The sequence below is a fragment of the Pelobates fuscus genome, chromosome 11 (assembly GCF_036172605.1).
Source record: "Pelobates fuscus isolate aPelFus1 chromosome 11, aPelFus1.pri, whole genome shotgun sequence".
Taxonomy (NCBI): Eukaryota; Metazoa; Chordata; class Amphibia; order Anura; family Pelobatidae; genus Pelobates; species Pelobates fuscus.
In genome coordinates, this window is record NC_086327.1 from 87647809 (window position 1) to 87669473 (window position 21665).

Below are 21665 nucleotides of genomic sequence, written 5' to 3' on the forward strand. Positions count from 1 at the left end.
AAAACCTGTGAATTTAGGGAGATATAATCTGTTACCTAACGAGGGGGCAATATAATTGTAATCTGAGTTGCCTTATGTGAATTTAGTTCTTTAACAAGTAATAGATGGTAAGGTATGCATGACTGTTTGCTTGAGGACTCTGCAAAAATATTGTTTGTATCATTCATTGAGACTCGGAAGTCTGATGCATATTTAGGACTCCTTTAAATGTCAAGAAATGAAACTGTTACACAGAGTGTTAATAAGCAATGTGTTTAGTGTTATCCTCAAAACCCAGTGTGAATGCAGCTACCAAGGGTTAGAGCTCATTGCTGTGTTGCAGCTCTCATTGCACCTTATACACATTTATAACGGTTGCATTACATTTAGCACAGAACACCATGCACAAATCATTTTAGAATAATATTTCTTAATACTGAATAGTAGTGACATGAGAAAATGATAATGTTTGAGGATCTGTTTCATCTTGTTCTATGACCCATTCCCCCTCCTAGTCTACTATGCAGTTGCAGCATAAAGCACATTTCCTTGCTACCCCTGGACCCTGCTTTGTTCTAATTGAAGGGCACTTAAATTGGGTAGTTAGTGCAGTGGTAGCGCAACTTACTTAGAACTGGTAAAGCCAGGTTCAAACCCTGGCTAGACCACCTTACCAGTCCTTGTGTAATATGTCTAGAGTTATATATCTGACTATTTAAAACCCTCATGGGTTGCAAGCATATTTGGGTGAGGCCTTCTAGATGTCCCCTTTCTAAAGTTGTAAAGAACTAATTGTTATTTTGTGCTGTATCTCAGTGCCCTTAGTATGTCTTATTCTATATCAGGGAAAAGGCTGGAATGAGAGCTTTTTACTGATGGTAAAGATTTCTTGCTTGGCCATCTAGTGGTGGTGTTATAGAATTCCAGGACTCTCTAGGACTTGATACCAGGTCCAAATAAAGCTGGTGTTATAGAGTTCAAGGAGTCTCTAGGGCTTGATGCCAGGTCCAAATAAAGGTGGCGTTATAGAGTTCCAAAAGTCTCTAGGACTTGATGCTTGGCCAAATAAAGGTGGTGTTATAGAGTTCTAGGTGTTTCTAGGTCTTGATGCCTGATCCAAATAAAGATGGTGTTATAACATTTCAGAAGTCTCTAGGACTTCATGAGCGGTCCAAATAAAGGTGGTGTTATAGAGTTCCCGGACTCTCTAGGGCTTGATGAGTGGTCTAAATAAAGTTGGTGTTATAGAGTTCAAGGAGTTTCTAGGGCTTCATGCCAGGTCCAAATAAAGGTGGTGTTATAGAGTTTCTTCACTTGATGCCTGGTCCTAAGACTTATTGTTATGCCACTAGAAAACCTAGTGCATTTTATTGTGATTTGAAATGTAGAACACATACTATATCATCTTTTTGATAATACAAACTGAATTCACAAATCAAACTATTTTAGTTTTGTAGTGTGTATTTGCAATTTAAGATGTGGTGATCCTTATAAAGGGTTTTAACTGTCTGTTTGGTCTCTGGGTGTGAAGTACACAGTAACATTGCAACCATCAGTTACTTTACAATATGTATTGTAAAGCACTGCAGAATAAGTTGGCGCTACGTAAATACCAGTAATAATAATAATAATAATAATAATAATAACAGTTACAAAATTTGTTACAAAGTTTTAAAGAGATGCCAAAGGGAGCCAATCAGGAACTGGAGGGGAGGTGCATGCTGGTTGTTATTAAATACTAATCTAAAAGACTGATCTGAGAACACATGTGTTATTTAAAGACCCACTTAACCTTTTTAAAACTACCTTAGTAAGCTTTTTGCTCCATCAATTAAAGCAATTTAACCATGTTGAACATAAGAGGAGTGGACAGTACTGACTCATGATGCAAAGTGCCAGCAATATTAATGCATGATACATTTAAGGTAATTTCCAGAAGCTGACAATTTATTATATGATTTAAAAGAAAAAAAAAAAACAGCTGGTTACAATGAACTGGTTTTTGATGATGTAAGAATGAACCTTTTTTAATTAAATAAATGTGTTCACTGTAAATAATTGACACATGTTAATATTATGTTATAACTAAAACACAGATTATTGCTATGAGAAATGAATTGTCTTAGATTTTACAGTGTCTATAAAATGTATAAAATGTCCCATGCTTATCTAGAAAGTGACATACCGGTAGATTAAAACTGCAACTTTTTTTCCTTTTTTTAAAAAAATTGACTAGGCTGGCCACACTGGGATTATTGGGACCTACAGGAATAATTACTCACTGTGTTCTTTTATGGAACTAATAAGATGTGTTTCTACATAAGTTTCCTCTCAAAGGAAATCTATATGTGAATTATCAATAGGAAGACCCTGTCATGTAATCCAGGAATGCTGTGTATAAGCAACTAGTTATCTTGGACATTTTAGAGCAAGCACGTAGTTAATCATTTTACAATTTGAATGTTGTGAGATGTGTGAACTACTTTAAAACAAAATATCATTCTCTAGGCTTGTAAATTCATTTTCAAATGAACTGCAATTTGTCTGAATTTTAAACGAAGGGCGGGTTATCCAAATTCCATAAATTTGAAGTGCCAATTGGACATCTCACGAACAAGCAAAACCATACAATGGACAAGTCAATCTGTTTTAATTATGATCTGGAGTTTCATCTACAGTCTCAAAAAAGAGATGATAGATTGGGAAAAAAAGATGATTGATGGTTAGGTGACACTCACTAAATATTGATTTAATTTTATATATATATACCGTATATATGTAACATTTTTCAGGGAATGTGGGCACTTACGAGACTTGAAATCAAATATTTATGGTTTTATTCCATAATGTGAAGCTGTCAACGTTTCGGACCCCTGTTGGTCCTTTCTCAAGACAATATCCACAAGCAAATACACAACTTATATAATATAATCAATTATTAATCAATTAAACAGAATTACTTACTCTACATTCCCACACACTCCATGCCACAGAACAGGAACCGGATGACACATAAGAACACCAGTGCAAGAAAACCATGCCTTTGTGATGTGTGAATCAAAACAGTGCCCCCAAAGGAAACAATGCAAACGTAAAATTACATTAATTACAGAGATACAAAAGTTAAACACCAGTGAGATGAAAAATGCTTGACGATGTATTTTTGCAAGATAATTTGACAAATTAATGTAGTAAATCCACTGATAGAATAATAGCTTAAAAAAGTAGAAAAAAAGAGTGATTGCAGCATGGGTACTCCCAAAACAGTAAATAGCACTTTGAATGAACTAAACAATTAATATTTATTGCAAGACATAGATAACTACTTTATTTAAATTATTTCTACAATTATCCTATTATGCAGAACATTTAACAGTTATTCAAAAATGGCATAAAAGACACGTTTTCATTTAACCCATTTGGGGACAATGCATTAAGTGTCTTAATCCAGAACGTGTCTCTCTTCGAGAACAAATATGCCCGATCTCCACCTCTTTTCAAGGTTGGCACCATGTCAGTTGGTACACATTTTTGGAGAAGCCATGGGTGTTCCATTTAAAAAAAATGGTTAGCCACAGGTTTCTCCGTTGTACCTTCCTTGTAAGCTATTTTGATTGCAGACCTGTGACTCTGTATTCAGTCCCACACTGTGAGTTCTATTTTCCATACGTAATGTAACCCACAAAGGCACATACTTTTGTAAATAACAACATCTGATTGACATGTAAAACAATGCTTAATTTTATATTGTTTGTTCTTATGGGGATGAGAAAATTATTTTGTTTGGTGCATATATCCACATGAAATGCATCCTGCCCATTTGCCCAACACAAGGAACCAGTTTTCATGGAAACACCTTTTAACCAATTGTTATTATAACAGTGTTGATGGTCTGTTAACACCACCATGTCCCTAAGGTTCTAAGATTTCTTCCATGTATTTAAGAAAACATAGGAGGATTCTTAAATTATTTCAGTCAAGATCCATCTGTTGAAATGATATTCCAATTAGTCTTAACCGATCTAACGGCAATTTCTGAAGCAGTAGTGTCTTATATATCAATTCTGGATCACCCTGACTAGTAGTTTGTATATCACCCACATCCATTAGTGGTTCTTCAGTAGACTTCTGAAACAGAACACTCTTGTCTTTTCTCATTTTTGCTGACAAGGAAGATTTCATATACCTTCTGTTGAGGAAACGGGTAAACATCTGTTGTAATTGATTCTCAACTTTATTGCTGTTTGAATTGTTGCGTAGCACACGCATAAATTGTGTGCATGGTATAGACCTAAAGACATGTGGAGGATGAAAACTTTTTTGATGTAAGATGGTACTTCTGTCAGTGTCCTTTTTATACAGAGTGTATCCCAGGATGTTACCCTCCCTTCTTATGGAGAGGTCCAGAAAGTTAACTTGCTCTGCACTACAGTCCCATGTCATCTTGATTGTAGAAGGAAAATACTTGATGTTTTCCATTGCCATCTGAAAAACCAGTTAATCTCCATTCTATTTATGAAGCAGTCATAGACATACAATTTGTACATAATCACTCTATCTCCAATTGTATTTTTCAAAAAAATCTGTTCCTATTGTTCATGAAATTAGTCAAGGTATTGAAAGTATGAAGGGGTCATAGATGCCCCCATCACTGTACTAGTTCTATGGACATGTTGCTCAAACCAAAAATAATTAAGCATCAATGTCAGTCATAGGATTTCCAAAAAATATTGCACTGTTGGGCCTTTATATGTAGAGAACTCTTTACCAGTTGAGGTATGACTGTGTATAAACTAGATACATCCATAGTAGAAAGCACAATATCTACCTCAGGTAATTGTATCTACTTATGCTAATCTATTAGCGAACCAATATCATGGAGATCGGGATCAATGTTTTGAATGCAATCTTGTGAAATATATAATTATATTTATATTTAAATTATAATATATAATATATATATATAAATTATAATAAATGAAGGCTTGCACTCACGGTCTGTAGGTAGGTTAAAACAATTCTTCTTTATTCCAGTTGGTTTAAAACATGATTACTGTTTTAACCTACCTACAGACCGTGAGTGCAAGCCTTCATTTATTATAATTCATAGTATTTTTTGGCTATGGCTGTAATGCACACGGCATTTTTTGATTTTTTGAGTGTGTGTGCTGGTGTGCTGGGTACTATTGGATATTATATATATATATATATATATATATATATACATTTTTGGGGGTTACTGCTTCTCATTTGATTTGTGAACCAAATGGCACAACACTGCGCCTATCAGTATACTGAAAACTATATAAATACAATTAATATTATGTATATTATTGCAGTACACTGACTGACCCATTGGTGCACTCTTTTGGTTTATCCAAACAGTTTTTCCGAATCATTTGTGTGGACAAAAATTGATTTGAACCACTAAATAAACGACATTCTGACTACCTGACCATTTTTTCTTTTTTTTCCCCCATACAAAACTGACTTGGCCAAACCATTTTTTTTCACCACTGCAGGAATACTAACAGGGTTATGTACATGACCCATCTTGATCCCTATCTCTCACTACATTAAGGCTCATTAGTGGTAGTAAATCAGTATTGTTTTACTGCACAGTAGTGTGAAACACTTTTTTTTTTCAACTGGGTTGAAAAGATAAGAATAGCAATCAACAACATTGAGGATTTGATACCAGTATACAACAGTTAAAATATTGGCCGTTGCAAGGTTCCAGCACTGCCAAGACAAGGGTTATAAATTACCCATGCAATCAGCACTGCCAAGAGGCATTTCTCAAGCCAGCTACTTACATTGCCATTGTACTGTAACAGGAAGCAGTCTAACACAGTGCACCTCAACACTACTTGGGGAAATGTGATGGATCCAAAGCAATGAGAGTATTAGTTCTCCAGCTAGGCTGTGTTCTACTTAAGGCATCAATAAATACAAGATATAAAGGGCCATATGACAAAGGACCCACCTTGCAGTATAACCTGAAAAATAAAATGTCCCGATGCTGACTTCCATGCTCCTTCTGACGTCACAGGGGCCTTGTGCAGTCATACTTTTTATTGATGAGATTGTGATTGGTCTGGTCGCAGGCTCAGAGCACATGTGTTCCCTATAAGTTAGTGGAGGTAGAGAGTGGAGAGGGAGGGAGGCAGGGATGGGGGAGGGAGGGTTTTAAAAAATAATAATAAAACTACTGAGGACAACAATGTGAGGTGGGAGGGAGCACACAGTGGATGGATGTGAGGGGGAAGTAATATTGCCCTTGCAGGTACCCTGGCTGCAAGGGTGATGAATAGCACATATGTTGCAAGCGTGCTTACAACAGAGGCAAAATATGCACAGAATTGACATTGGCTGCCCAGATCTCAGTTCTAGGGATGGAACTAGACCCCAGCACACAGTTAAAAATATCTCAGTATGTGCAGTATTTCAAGCAGAAACACTACACATTCTGCCACCATGACCACTTAAAATCACTGAAGTGGTCATGTTAGTTGAAGTAACGCTTTAAGTATAATTTTTAGCTATGGGAACACTGCATTTTTGACTCAGCCCATCTAGTGAGATTAAGCTTTCAGCGACAAAAACATAAGGGCTAGTTAGCCAGAGCTCTAGATCAACGTTATCATTGACATTTCTTTGGAGGTTGCTGAATGGGACAGATTCTAGGGTGGATGAGTGCAGTCTAGATAGAAAATCAGTGAACTTTGAGTTTATCCTTTAATAAACCAGGCAAATATGACCTTGAATTCAAGAGAGTTGATATGTTATCCAGTATCGAAAGAACATTCCATACCCAAGGCAGACAAATCGTTCAGACGTTAATGAGGGCATGTCTTGGCTGAAATGTGGTACCCCAAAAAGAATAGTAAAATGACTGGGGTGAGCTAGTACCAAACAAAGCATTTTATATTAAACAATGATTATGTGCATTTCCAGTTTAACAAAAAGATAAATTAGAGAAGTAATTGTATTTTTCTAAATGGAACCAAAAGCAAAAATATTTATCTTACACAATATAGTGTTTTATAACATGGACTAAGGTGTCCATAAATGCATTTATAGGGCAATCAGTTACCGTATATACTCGAGTATAAGTCGAGTTTTTCAGCACATTTTTTGTGCTGAAAACCCCCAACTCGGTTTATACTCGAGTCAGTGTCTGTATTATGGCAATTTACATTGCCATAATACAGACTGGGGGCTGGCAGCGAGCACTTACCTCTCCTGCAGCTCCTGTCAGCTCCCTTCTCCTCCGCGCCGGTCCGTTCAGCACCTCTGTCAGCTCCCAGTGTAAATCTCACGAGAGCCGCAGGGTCATAGTGCGGCTCGCGCAAGACTTACAGTGTGAGCTGACAGAGGAGCTGCACGGACCGGCGTGGAGGAGAAGGGAGCTGACAGGAGCTGCAGGAGAGGTAAGTGCTCTCTGACAGCCCCCCTCCCCGCCCACTGAACTGCCAATGCCACTGGACCACCAGGGAAGGAGAGCCCCCCTCCCTGCCATGTATCAAGCAGGGAGGGGGACGACAAAAAAAAAAAAAATATTAAAAGATAATAATATTAAAAAATAAATTAAAAAAAATAATAAAAAAATGAATATAACAAATTTTTTTTACAATTATTATAATTAGAAAATAATAATAAAAATGCCCACCCCCCACCAAGGCTCTGCATCACACACACACTGCACTCATACACACACACACACTGCATTCACACACACACACACACACTGCACTCATATAAACACACTGCACTCATACACACACACACTGCATTCACACACACACACTGCACTCATATAAACACTGCACTCATATACACACACACACACACTGAATTCATACACACACTGCATTCACACACACGCACTGCATTCACACACACTGCACTCATACACACACACTGCACTCATACACACACTGCACTCATACACACACACTGCATTCATATACACACACTATATTCATTATATACACACACTGTAAATAAAAATTCAATTAATATAATTTTTTTAGGATCTAATTTTATTTAAAAATTTACCAGTAGCTGCTGTATTTCCCACCCTAGTCTTATACTCGAGTCAATAAGTTTTTCCAGTTTTTGGGGGTAAAATTAGGGGCCTCGGCTTATATTCGGGTCGGCTTATACTCGAGTATATACGGTATATAAAACATATTCCTTTTTTACTTTTTACGATGTTCTAGGAGTGCTGTTCTTAAATGAATAACAACAAGGATATAAAGCCAATGAACATGATCACACACCTTAAACAAGATTCTTATATGCATTAAGACATGGCTTTCTATATACCAATGTGATGACTGTTGTACGGCCTCTGTCTCTGCACCCAATCAGTCCTGTATGTGGGAGGTGTATTGAGGGCAAATGCAAGATTAAGATGGTAGCTTGGGAGAATATGACTATAGGGGTGAGCTAAAAATGAGAGTAAGGAGTAAGGTAATACAATTCTTAATCATCTAATCAAGGGTTGTCTGTAGGTTGCTTAAGCCTTGAGACAATTGTTTCCTGGCTGGTAAGGTTATCTGAACTTTCCGTATTGTTTTCAAACCACACTTTATCTGCTTTTGGAGTCTGCAAAACCCTTTAAACTTTTAAAAGAGGCTTACCCGAGTGGGAAGCAGATGCTATTTATTTCTATGACGTACAGGCTTTGTAGTTATTTGAAGGAAAATAGAGATATGCATTCCTGTCTGCTATAGCATGCAGTCGCTCTGCAGGCCTTGAGTAATGTGGGGACAGACTTGTGTGTGGGAGCACATGTTCTCTGTGTGCTGATTTGGATCTGCTAGCAGATGACTTACAAAAGGGTTTTCTGATTTAGCAACGTTTTCTGTCTTGCTCCTTCACTGAAGGTGTAGGTTGCATTAATACTAGGCTACAAAGGTAGGCATCCTTTTTCAGACCCAAACTATGCTATCATAAAGCTTAATGCACAGTATTGTGTGTGTCTTCTGTTGACTGTTGGGTTTGGATTGGCCATTATAGCTTTAGAAATTTTAATTCATGTCCATCTTCCCATTTTGTTTATTGAAATCTTCCATGTTCTTACAAAATTACGACAGGGGGAACAGTTGTGTGGTTTGCTTTTCAATACATGGTTTATTTTAACAGAGTGCACATATAGCACTCTGCACCAGAACCAGAGTCCTAAACAATAGAGCTAGATTAAAAAGTATCAAGCACATGCTCTTCAAATTTGAGGCCATTATAGTGAAGACCATCTACTTTTATATGTGTCTGTCGAAAAACAAAATAGTTAAACATCTTTAGTTGTTATCAACTGTATGATTTTTACTTCCAGTATTCATCTAGTTCCAGATTCCTTGTACAGTTTTAATAGCTCTTAAAATGTATTAAATTGATGGTTCCTAATGGATAAAATTATATGGCAGCTTTTAAACAGCAAAGAGTCTCTTCTTCATGTCTACACTATCATTTTAGAAAGGAAATAGGAAATTACAAGATTTCCAATACTTAGTAAGTTATAATTTATTTTTATTTAGGTCTCTATCATTTTGGTCCATTAGAGTATAATAACTACACATGAAAAAATATCCAAAAAAAAATATGCAAATTTATGACCATTAAACTATTAGTGCAATATTTTTTTTTTACATTTTACATTCTGAAAAAAATAAGAACATGTATTTTTGTCTTTCCTTTGATCCATTCTGGCTTGCTAATTCTCACCTGATTATACAAGGGACAAAATAAGTCCTTATCAAACATATTTTTTTTTCATACAGTTCAAATAAATACTTCCTCACTCAGTTAAACTTTGAATTGCACAAGAGAGAAAATGCAAAAATGTTCTGCAGGAAGATAATTATTTTAAAAAATCTTTTATGCCAATCCCAGCCAAATGCACTAGACCCCTTATCTCTGTTGGAATTTTGAGAAGGGCTCTTGAACTCCTTTGAGACTTTATTCTGGTAGATTAGCATGTAGATGCCACATAATTGCCTTCCCCTTGGATTTTCTGAAAGCTATTAGAAGCTGATTTATTTTTTTCTGTTACATTCCTCCATTGTCCAAGTGTTACAGATGGAACTTTAGATAGGAGGTTTGAAGCCACAGCTTTTGCAAACAAGACAGAGCTGGTGGTAGACTGTTTTTTTTCCAGGATGATATTCAAAGAGTAGCCTGTTTCATTTGGTCTAAAATTAAAATTCTGTTTCGAATAAGCATTTGGATAAAAGGACTGAGGTTGCATAACATTTATTTTAAAATAAAATCTTCAATGTGTAATATGAGTTTAGCATTAATCTGTGTATTGTTGGTACTGCAGATTTCTTCAGATTCCCCCGTACTAAGGGAATGCCCCCTTTCGCATTTCTAAATTACATGTGCAAGTTTACAGTAAAGATCGTCTGTTTCTTTATGGGCAAAGTAAATGTAGGATCCTCGGGTCTCCACCATAGCCCATCAAATGTGAAAACTTCTAGGTAATTATTTAATAGTATACATAACCACCAATGTTAACTACCAGGAGAAATCCCAGGACCGAGTAAATGAAATGGCCTTCTTGTTGCATGGATGGATGTGGGATTGTGCCTTTAAAGCGGCAGTGTTCAAATTAAATGGCCTTCTTGTTGCATGGATGGATGTGGGATTGTGCCTTTAAAGCGGCAGTGTTCAAATTAAATGGGCTTCTTGTTGCAGCGATGGATGTGGGATTGGGCCTTGATAATTGTTATGTAACTTTATTTTATAGATATTTTTGGCATGGCTATAGGCATTATTATCTCTTTGGCGCTTGGCTAAGGGGAGTTATGGGGCTTAATAGTTCCAAAGAGACTAGACAAAGAAAATGAAACCCATAATTTAACCCATAGTTTAATAGGAACCATTCTCCATGGAAACCAAAAGAAGGTCCCCCATCATTTAACACATTGCATTTAAGATAGCTCCTCTTTCCTTTGATACATGTTCCCTTCACGTCATTTCACATGAGATAGTCCAGGAGCGGTGGCAAAAGTTGATATCCTCACTCCACAGTGTTAGAGCCCCATGTTTTCCAAGCTCATCCATATAACAAGAGATTCAACAAAGGAATGGAGCCAAAGAATCCACATGGTCCTAAGTGGAATTCTCGGGTGAGCCAGAACTAATCATAAATTCTTCAGGTGTTTTTTTTTTTTTTTTATTCAACTGGCCTTCTTTCAAAACTTGGTTGGAAATCTATACAAATCTAAACATTATTATATACATTAACTATCCATTTGGGTACCACTCTGTAAAGATAAAACTATTTAAAGATTAAAATTGGACTATGGCATGTTATGCATGATAGAGTCACTTTAACTGTCTGTAACCTAGGAGCACAGAACATGAGAACTACATTTTTCCTCCATCATTTTAATCTGTATCCCTTAATCTCATTTTATGGAAGTAGGCACAATCAGTTGATTCATTTAATGGAACTTAATTCCGGTTGATTTCTAGGGTTCACTGGATAAATGCACCTGAGACACCTTTCAAATGTACAGGGGTCTATTCACTAAACAGTGAACTAAAACATTTCCAACTAAATTTAATTGAACGTTTATCGATTCATCAGTTCAAAATGTATTTGAGCACACAGTATCTACATTCATATAATTTTGGGCACAAAATTTGCAAAAAAAAATGTTTTGTGGGGAATTTTGCAGTTCTTGCACTTGCAACCTTCATTTTTTTTGTACATTTATATACTTTCATCTATATAAAACAAATCTACAAATATTGATGAAAACTGTTTATATCACTTCATCAAACTATACTCATCTGCTGAGGTTTCTAGCTAAACCTATGGAATTAATGTTATAAATATAAAATATACATTATGTGATCATGAATTGTACATATATAACAAAAATATATATATTGATTCCAATAGATGGGATTAGATTAGATCTGATTACATTAAATTAGTTGGATCATATTATCCCTGTGATTTGTATTTGACTTGTCTCTTTTAGACTAAGGCATTTAATCCCCATCACTACAGAAAGCCCCTGTCGTTTGCTGTTATGCTTCTGGCTGGATGAAAGTGATAGTAGTATTTGCAATCTAAAGTAGATGAAAGGTCAAACTCATGCTTAACCCTGGGCAAAATATGCAAATCTGATTAAAACCCTTTCTCGTGCCTTCTTCAAACTAACCCTCTGCCCTTTAACTTTCAAGCATTGTTTCCACCTAGAATTTCTGCCTCTAAGGAATTCTTTAAGGCATGGTTTCTGTAAGGTGAAATCTGACTTGTTCTACAAAAAAGGTTCTTCAAGTTTTCTCATTAAGATTATAGCTGTTGTGAACAGTTATTAGTTGTACAATAGAAATGGTTCAAGGTTCCCAGCTTCTTAATTTAACTCAAGTGATAACCTAAGGGACGGAATTCCCATTATTGTGAATTTTCTTGGGACATCCTGTTGGGAAGTAATAATGGATAGACAAAAGAAACTGCTGATATGTCTTTCCTTATAAGCTTTTGTTACTAAATTAATCAGATCGCTTCTCTGTGTATCGTGTTGAACGTTTCACAAAGATAGTAAAATACTAGTTGGTTCTATTTTATTTTGTTGAAATAATATTCACCAACACTAGCCATTTTTATTGATATATTAACTGTAAGATTTATTCACTAAATAGAGAATTAATGTATTGAAGAATTATAGTTAATAGAAAGCAAAATTGCTAACATTACATCAAAATTGCTGCATCAAAAAAAAAAGAATCTTCAATTCCGATTTTTTTCATTTTCTTATTTTGACCTAGAGATCCACTCAAATTCACCATATAGCAAATAAATAGTTGTGTTGTCAATTCTCACTACAGGATTTGCTAACAAAACACCAAAGGTAGTATACAAAAAACTGAAATGAAAAATTGAGGCTAAAGGAGTTGGAGAATTAGTACAGATCAGTACTTTTTGCTTAATGTTTGCTATGACATCTTCAATGTACTACAATTCCCTGTTTAGTGAATATACATCAAGATGTTCTGTTGCATTTGTATTTATAGTTCACAAAAGGCAATATGTCAGTATGCCTCTCAGAGGTCTATTCACTAAGTGGTGAGTTGGCGCAAGTTAAAAACCTACGTAAATGGAGATTTGTTTTCCCAGTTTCACTATTTTGTCGTAGACTTTAGCAAGTAGCTCGACAACTCTGCAACTCACTGTCAAATTTTGCCATTTACTTTTTCAAGTTGTTGGGTCGATATAAATTATTAAAAGAATAATTCTGCCAAGCGAGAAGTAATATTGTCACCCCAACTCTACTTGCATATTAAGTGTGATGTGTGAAATTTGCATTAGTGATCTGGATGTTAACTTAATTGCGTTGCACAAAGCTTTTTATTTCGATGGACAGTGGAATCAAACATACTAAATAAATAGAAGGCTGTTAGACACAGAGCACGATGCCGAAATTCTGCTATCATAACCTTCCAAGTGCCAGCACTGCAGTGCACTTTTGCCAGTATCAATAAATCCACACCAAAAAGCTTAATTACTGTCTACCTTGGGAGTTAATGAGCTCTGCTACATGTAGAAAGCCTGCTCTAAGTTGTTTGAATAGGAATGAAAGTTTAATTGCAGAAAGATGTTTTGAGTGCGGAGTCGCTAAATGACTTAAGAAGCTTCTGTTCAGTAAATTGCTGGGTGGGAGATTGCAGGACAGTCCCCGTACTCTTACAGAATTTGTACTTTGGAAATATTTACAACTCTTAGCCAATTGTTTGGCTTGGCAGTCTCTTTCAGGAAACTGCCTCGTAAACCTAATAACAGCTGCCCTTTCTTAATATGTTTGACCCTGATAATAATAATGTATTATACACCATAAAGTTATTAATTTATTTTCTCTATACACTGCAGTTTTGCTTTTTTTTCGTTAACAATTCTGTTTTGCAGCTCACCCATGGAATGTTTCAAACTCTGAAAACCAATAATTAAGTCTAAAAGTAGGAGATCTGGCTTGAGAGGATGTTCGTACTCTTTTTACAAAAAAAATCCATTTAATGGCTATTATAGTATTATTTTATATTGGATTTTATGCTTCGTGTTTGGCTTTCATTTACTCTTTTCCAATAAAACTTTTTGTGATATAACAATACAAAATAACATTGTTGTTAGAACGAAAACAATGTTGATTATTTTTTCCCAATGTCTATGTGTCCTACTGTAGGTCAAGTATTTACTAAAATTGTTAGATACACTTACATAGTAGCGGTTAAAACCAGGGACTATACTCAGTTCTGTCCTCACTAAGGCTTACATTGGCCTGTTTGTGTTTTATCCTCAGAGGAACATACTTTTCGCTGTGAGGACTGCGATGAACTCTTCCAGTCCAAGCTGGATTTGAGGAGGCACCAGAAATATGCCTGTAACACGGTCAACCACATCTATGAGTCCCTGAGTGAAGAGATCAAGCAAGAGAGCTTTGATAATGAACAAGTGCATGAATGCAAGGATTGTGAACGTCTCTTTCCTAACAAATACAGGTACTTAGCGAGTATGGGATTAATCCCTTCCAGAAATGTCATTCGAGCTCTGTGTATCTGCAGGGACAATAATTATCACACAGTGAATCCTTTAAGCACAATGGAACTGAGTGTGGATCTATAAAACGTGCTGTTCACCACTTTGGAATATAAACTGATTATCAGTTTTTTTTCATCCTTTTTTAATACTGGATTTTTTTTTAATTAGTTGCACTTATCATCATTGGATGCTTAATTTATATGCATATACTATATAATATCAATGTAAATAGTTAGAATATTGGCAAAGTTAACTTGTGTAAAGTTAACATGTGTAAAGTTATTAAAAGATCTGAAAGATTTTATATTCAGTACAAGTTCTCGATAAAGATAACTGGTTACACTTTACCAGTTGTTGGAATAGATTACAGTTGGTATAACAGAAATGTAGCCATTTAAAACCAAACTAGTAAGTGTGCCTTTAAGTGTCACCTATGCTTGGCCAACATTTTTTAAAGTTACACAGATGAGCTCCATATGAACATGTTCTTTTCATGAATGTCTAAGCAGCCATTTTTAGATCTAACGACCTTGGTTAGCAATGCAAATTCCTAATATAACTTGTCATGTATATAAAATAGTTTAACTTCTTATCCATCAGGCCCTCAGATTTTAATTTACACAAGTTAGAGGCAAATATGTTTCATGCACTTTGACATAAGTGATTTTGCTGGAACGATCTATATCTGTCGCAAATTGGGAACAATGTCCCAACCAATTGTAGTTGTGATTATACAGTAAAGTAGACGGCATCAGGAAGTTGTTACTGCATATCTGGTGAAATCAGCATTACATATTGTCAGACATGTGGTATGATGTCACCCACCATGTCCGTTCTGATTGAATTAGATCATCATTTAAAGACTAGTGCTTAAAAAAATAACATCTTTAATTTAGAGAAAATATTGCATATTTTTTTATTCTAAGCATATAAACATTTAATTTTTTTTCTTCTTGCCTATCCTACATATTCCGACTAAAATATGATTATGACATGTCTCAGTGCTAGATTTCCTCCAGTATATCTATTTACCATAATTTTCATAATTAATTTAGGCTTTAAAACATACCAGTTTACTTTTTCCCTATAATGTAAAAGAATATAATTTGTCTTATGGAGTTCATTTTCATTTCTCTCATATTGTGATCATAGAAGACTTATCCCAAAATGTTATCGATGATTATAGACAATAAAAGGTGCTTGTAAAATGATCTAGACTGGCATAACTTTGGGCAGTCCTTGAAAAACTGGACATTGACCATGTTCATCTCTCACAAAGGGAATACAGCCTTCCAATTTAGAACATTTTAACTGTCATTTTATTAACCATTGTTTTATATCATGCACAGCTATATTTCAATCATACTTTAGACTTCATACAAGGGCCATTTTATTCTGCTCAAAATGTTGTGGATCACTAGTCACCTAGTGTGCTATGAAAAGGTTATTGCAAACATTTAAGAATCAGAAAATCTTTGGCATAGGTTTTACCTGGACTCCTAGACTTCTTGAGTGTTACTGGATTTGTTTACTTTAATCAAACTTAACTGGCTCATAATGTTATTTAATGCCGTTAAGCCGTACTTTGATCCTGGATAATACACAAAAAATGTCACTTTGGAACTGGTGATAATTTTGTATATTAATATAATAATTGTCATTATTCATGTGCTAGCATTTTTAAGAAATGGATACGCGCAGAATGTTTTTCTTGATTATTTTCTGCCTAGTTGTTGAGTGGAAAAGTACTCTATACACAAATGGGTAAAAATGTAAAAAAAAAAAAAAAGACTCCTGGGTTGAATTCTAATATTCTAGTCTCTCCACTATGTGTTACCCCATTATGACCACCCATGTTTTCTGTGCCACATCAATACTCATGCCATGGCTTCTTGATGTTCTTATAATTATTTTACATCTTCTTATATTCCAGTATTTCACAGAATTTCTGTTCCAGACATTCCGCTGACACTAAGTCTTGCCTTTTAGTCATTTAGTCAATGCTTTTGTTGTTACAGGTTTTCATATTGTTTCTCAGTATGTCCAAATAAATACAAAGTATTTTGATGATCCATACCACTATACCAGCATACTCTCACAGTGGCACAAAATTCCAGAACATGCAATTTTAGTTTCATTCATCTTGAAAGCATTAAATGGACACTCCAAAACAAAAACAAACAAACAATAAAACATGAATATATGCATGGATTTAATTATGCTTTTTTCATTTGGGGTACATCTAAAACTGCTTTCAAAAGCTCTACTGCCTTTGCAATCTACCTCTTCTTCCCCAGCCCAGACTGTCCGTGGATGTCCAATCACAGAACATTTCAATCTGCATGTGGTCTTGAAAAAAAAACGTTCTCTGTTGACATGACATACATCACATCTTTTTTCCCATTCACCTAAATCTGTAATGTATGCATTTTTAATATTTTATATATTACCCTATGGTGAGGAGGTGGACCAGTACAGTGGAACAGGATTAACCATAAGGTGACTTTAGGCAGCCACCTAGGCAGGGGTAGGCAATCTGCAGCAATCTGCAGCAGAATGATGTGGACTACATCTCCCCCGATGCTTTGCCAGGATTATGGCTGTAAGAGCATTATGGAAAATCTAGCACACAACATCTGGAGTACTGAAGGTTACAAAGCCCCTTGCCTAGGGTTTAGACCACAAATTTGCTAGGGGCCCAAACCGATAACTTGCCTAGGGCCCTGTGATTTCTTAATCCTCATCTGCAGTGCAGTGCAGTGCAGCACAGACTGAAAGTTGTTTCCTCGGCATTAAGATGCTAAGAAGGAAATTGACTGAAATTACATATATAGGAAGCCCATAAAGGTTTTTGAGAATGGGACCTGTGCAAAGATTTGTATTTAAAATAGTGATGAGTGGATAGATATATTGCATCTGAAAAAGGTGGAATATATTGGTAGTTTATAAATAGAGATAATAATATAATTACTTTTTTCATCATTCAAAGTTTTATGTAATTGCAGTCTCATTCTATCTGGATATGACCGTTCAAATTATGTAGTAAAAAAAAACAATAAAATGTATACTCCTGAATAACACCTCCAATGATCTATGGCTAATCTAATCTTGCAAAGCATTTTTCTGGCTTTTCCGAATATCAGTTTGGCATTCCATTTATTTAACATCACCCCAAAATCTTTAATTTTAAACTGAAATTTTGTCTGGGCTTTAAGGTCTTTTAACAAATACCCCATCTTCTTGTTCCATCAATTGTTCTCTCCACAAACACATTTTACACTTGGTTAATGAACAATATTTAATACATCCATCATCGCAATAGTTATTCTTATTCCACAGAGTCTGCAGGACGAGATTTACACATCCCATTGGGTAGCTATAAAATTCTTTCTGATCTCCTACTCAATGAGACTGACATTCCTGTCTGTATCAACATGCAATAAGTCATGCTGAATACATTTAATTCTTCTTCCTTAATTACCCTTCTCTGTCTCGACCCTTCTTGACATCTTGACCCTTTGTGTGTTGTTCAGATTAGAGTACTTATTTTCCTGTAGATAACAACACACAGCCATCTGTGTAAGTGTAGGGAGGATAGGGAAGAAAAATCAGCTTTTTGAAACTCAACCTTACAGTTTAATGGACAGAAACAGTTATTGAGAATTTGAGAATGTCTAGATGCAAATATTCTAATGTTGTCAATGAATCCCAAGCTTGAATAAGGTGCTTTTGTCACTGTCAGGGTCATTTGAATTCAAAGTGAATTTTGAATTAAATGTCAAAATAGTCAAACTGATAAAAATTATCGGAGTCCATTATGCTTCAGTTCAGCTACTATTGCCTTAAATTTGAATTCACTTTGAATTCTCACTTGAGTAAATAACCCTGCGTGAAGCTTAGTGAATAACTTTATCATACACTGTCTCTTTCTCAACTCTCTGCAAACTTACCTCATTTACAGTTTAGAACAGCATATGATAATTCACACTGAAGAGAGGGAATACAAGTGCGATCAGTGCCCGAAGGCCTTCAACTGGAAATCAAACCTGATTCGCCATCAGATGTCACATGATAGCGGCAAGCGTTTCGAGTGTGAAAACTGTGTAAAGGTACTGTGGAAAATTATATATATACATTTTTTTTTAATGGTCATAAATAATATATGCTTTGTGTTTTCCATCTAACGTATGAACAGAGGATCACACTCAGAATGATCTGTATCTCGCATATGTCCTTTGCAGAACGAATCGTGGTTACCAAGTGATCTCCATCCCAGATTACCCCTATATTTGAACTGCAGCAACAACACTGAAGCGGAACCGCACACACCTAAAGTAGACGTCAGTGATATGACATAGTTACATTTTTTGTAGTATCACACACAGTTACAAGCACAATGTTTTCAGGAAGCTGTGCTACCTTTATATAGTTAGACTATACAAAAGTAGCACAGCTATCAAAGACATTGTGACTATGTACTTTAGGTGTGTGTTTTATATTTTATGGTATATTAAAAAATATTGAAAAAAGTCACTTAAAGGGAAACTAACCTAAAAAAAAATCACTGAATTATGAAAGAAATATTTGTGACATTCATATGAATATATAAAACATGTTCATACATTAGTTGAACTTGACATATGTGGAACGATATTTGCTGATCAAGAAGCTGAAGGAAGCCATTTTATGTTGCACACTTCACTTCCTTCCATAGCTTGACACCCAGGAAGTGTTATTAAGATTCCGAGAAAATTAGTTATGCTACCCTCAGCTTCCAGAAAGTCAGGATTATCATTTCATATATTTTAAATCTTAGCAAAATATGCAAACGTTCACATATATTTTGTGACTGTTATAAACCAATCTTTCATAAAAGAACATCTTGCACTATTGCCATAGTTTCCCTTTAAAATTACTGTGTAAAGGTTTCCAAATTCTCAGTGTGAAAATATTTTTTACTCTGTATCATGCAAAGAGATATTGAGGTGGTTTTTTTTTAGCAACATGCTGCCCAAAAATTAATGTGCAGTAATGTCAATGAAAGTCAATGAAAGTCAATGAAAGTCCCATAATGACTGTGTACGTTGTTTCACTCAAAGTTATATGTACTGAATTACATATTGTTTCTACTCAGAGTTAGTTATAGTAGAATAGTTTGTATCAAGTACTTTTATCAAAGACGGTAATTTATAGTGAATTTATAAATACACGTCAATCTGTGATTTTTCATTAAACCGTTAGCCGTGGTCTATTGATCACTGACTAAAAAAAAAAGATACTGAAATAACTATAGTTATAAAAAAAAATCCAGTTTGAAGATACTTTCAAACTTTATTTACCTCACTTTTGTAAGGCATTTGGAACTGACCAAAACGTTAGCGAGTAATATAAACATATTTACAAATAAATTAATGAAGAGTAAGTGCTTAAATACAACCATGACTTCATTCTGTTTCATATTACATAAAAATATAGTATTAGCATAGAAAATGATAAGCCCTAAATTATATTAAATTAAAAATTATGACCAAATAGTCCACCTAACATTAATTTTTTATCTTGGAAAGTTTTTGTATACGGATACCACTTTATTTGAATGCCTTTTGTTGCCATGTTTAAATACTTTTCATTGCACTCTCACCAATACTCTTAATAAAAAAAATATTTATATTAAACCCAATTCCAAATTCCAAAAACCTAAGCTATAGGTCATAAAAGATCATTATTTCGAGTGTAACTCAAATGAAGATTTGTAAACACAATTGTTATTGAAAAAAAAAATACTGTTGACACATTTAACAAGCACTTTAGAGTTAATTTCTATCAATGCAGACTTTATCAAAAAATTACATTTTAGATTGACGATTTATCATGTAATTTTAGAGATTTGTTTGTGGGTTTATTTAATAGACAGCAAGTTAGATCTTGAAAAGTTAAGCCAAATAGACAAGTTGGTAGGACATCTCCATTTTGTTCCATCACTTCTGTTTTGGTCTTAATTTTTAAAGTTTGTATTCAATATTTAGTGAATAGGTCTCTTTGTTTTGTTATATGTGGACAGAGTGGTCTCAACCAAAAAAAAAAATAGAATACTATAGGCAAAGATTCTTTGATTTTGGAGGAATGGAATGGGCAAGGCTAACCACCACTCTTCTTAGATGTCAATGTGCTTAATGTCCTACGAGTTCCAAAGTATGATAAGATTAAAATACATATTATCACTGTTTCTTGTGATGTTTCAAAGAGTACACATCATATGTTATTGGATTTGTTTATCCAAATTATTTAAATTTCTTAATATATATTCACTTAATAAATTACCACTAATTCACCGTATATGTGTTTATGGAAGGTCTGCATGTTTACTGCAAATACAAGTTAGATGAAGGTCCCCTTTCATGCCTGAAAAAGTGTTCTAGATATGTAACATGCTTGATGTTCATGTATTTTTGTAAAGATCCATTTTTAATCTTCCTTCAGGTATTTACTGACCCCAGCAACCTCCAGCGCCACATCCGTTCCCAACATGTCGGAGCACGGGCACATGCTTGTCCTGACTGTGGTAAAACCTTTGCCACCTCCTCAGGGCTCAAACAGCACAAGCACATTCATAGCACTGTTAAACCTTTCATATGTAAGTTGTCTTGCTCGAAACAAGCTTAATTGTTTATGCTAGTTGGACACTGTCCAGAGCTCACATATACCAAACCAAAGTATGTAGTGTATCAACTAAACTATCGATGTTATGCATACAGCATGAAAGCAAACAGAGACAATTCTAGGAGTAGGAATGTGCATTATGGAATAAAATATGCACCCAGGAGAAATTGTATTTATTTGTATTTATTCTAAAAATGAAAAATAGCTCTGAATTCTCAAACTAAACCAGATGATGAACAACCAAAATTAGCACAAAATAGTGTTGGAAAATGGAGGACAGAAAAAAGCAAATAAACTATTTATCAAGGTGTTACTGGACACTACTTGAGCATGTCTAGTGTACACCATTGGTTCTGGGTAAAGTAACTGCCCTGTATTTATTCTACATATCTAAATCAGTTTTCTTGATAAATATATGTAGCCTACATTAAGTGACACATATATGCTTTTTCATTCTTTGCATTTG

The 21665-nt window shown here is 35.0% G+C and overlaps 1 protein-coding gene across 5 annotated transcripts in view; it reads left to right on the forward strand.

Moving 5' to 3' along the window:
* Nucleotides 1–21665, forward strand: part of PRDM16 (PR/SET domain 16) — a 532436-nt gene that overhangs the window by 472064 nt on the left and 38707 nt on the right. For 3 of the 5 annotated variants that reach the window (XM_063436810.1, XM_063436812.1, XM_063436813.1), the window contains 4 exons: nucleotides 14301–14499; nucleotides 18501–18648; nucleotides 18781–18879; nucleotides 21020–21173. In XM_063436810.1, coding sequence (XP_063292880.1) covers nucleotides 14301–14499; nucleotides 18501–18648; nucleotides 18781–18879; nucleotides 21020–21173 — 600 coding nt within the window. Of the gene's footprint in view, nucleotides 1–14300; nucleotides 14500–18500; nucleotides 18649–18780; nucleotides 18880–21019; nucleotides 21174–21665 lie in introns of those variants that run through there. The other 2 variants (XM_063436814.1, XM_063436811.1) reach the window with 2 other exon arrangements.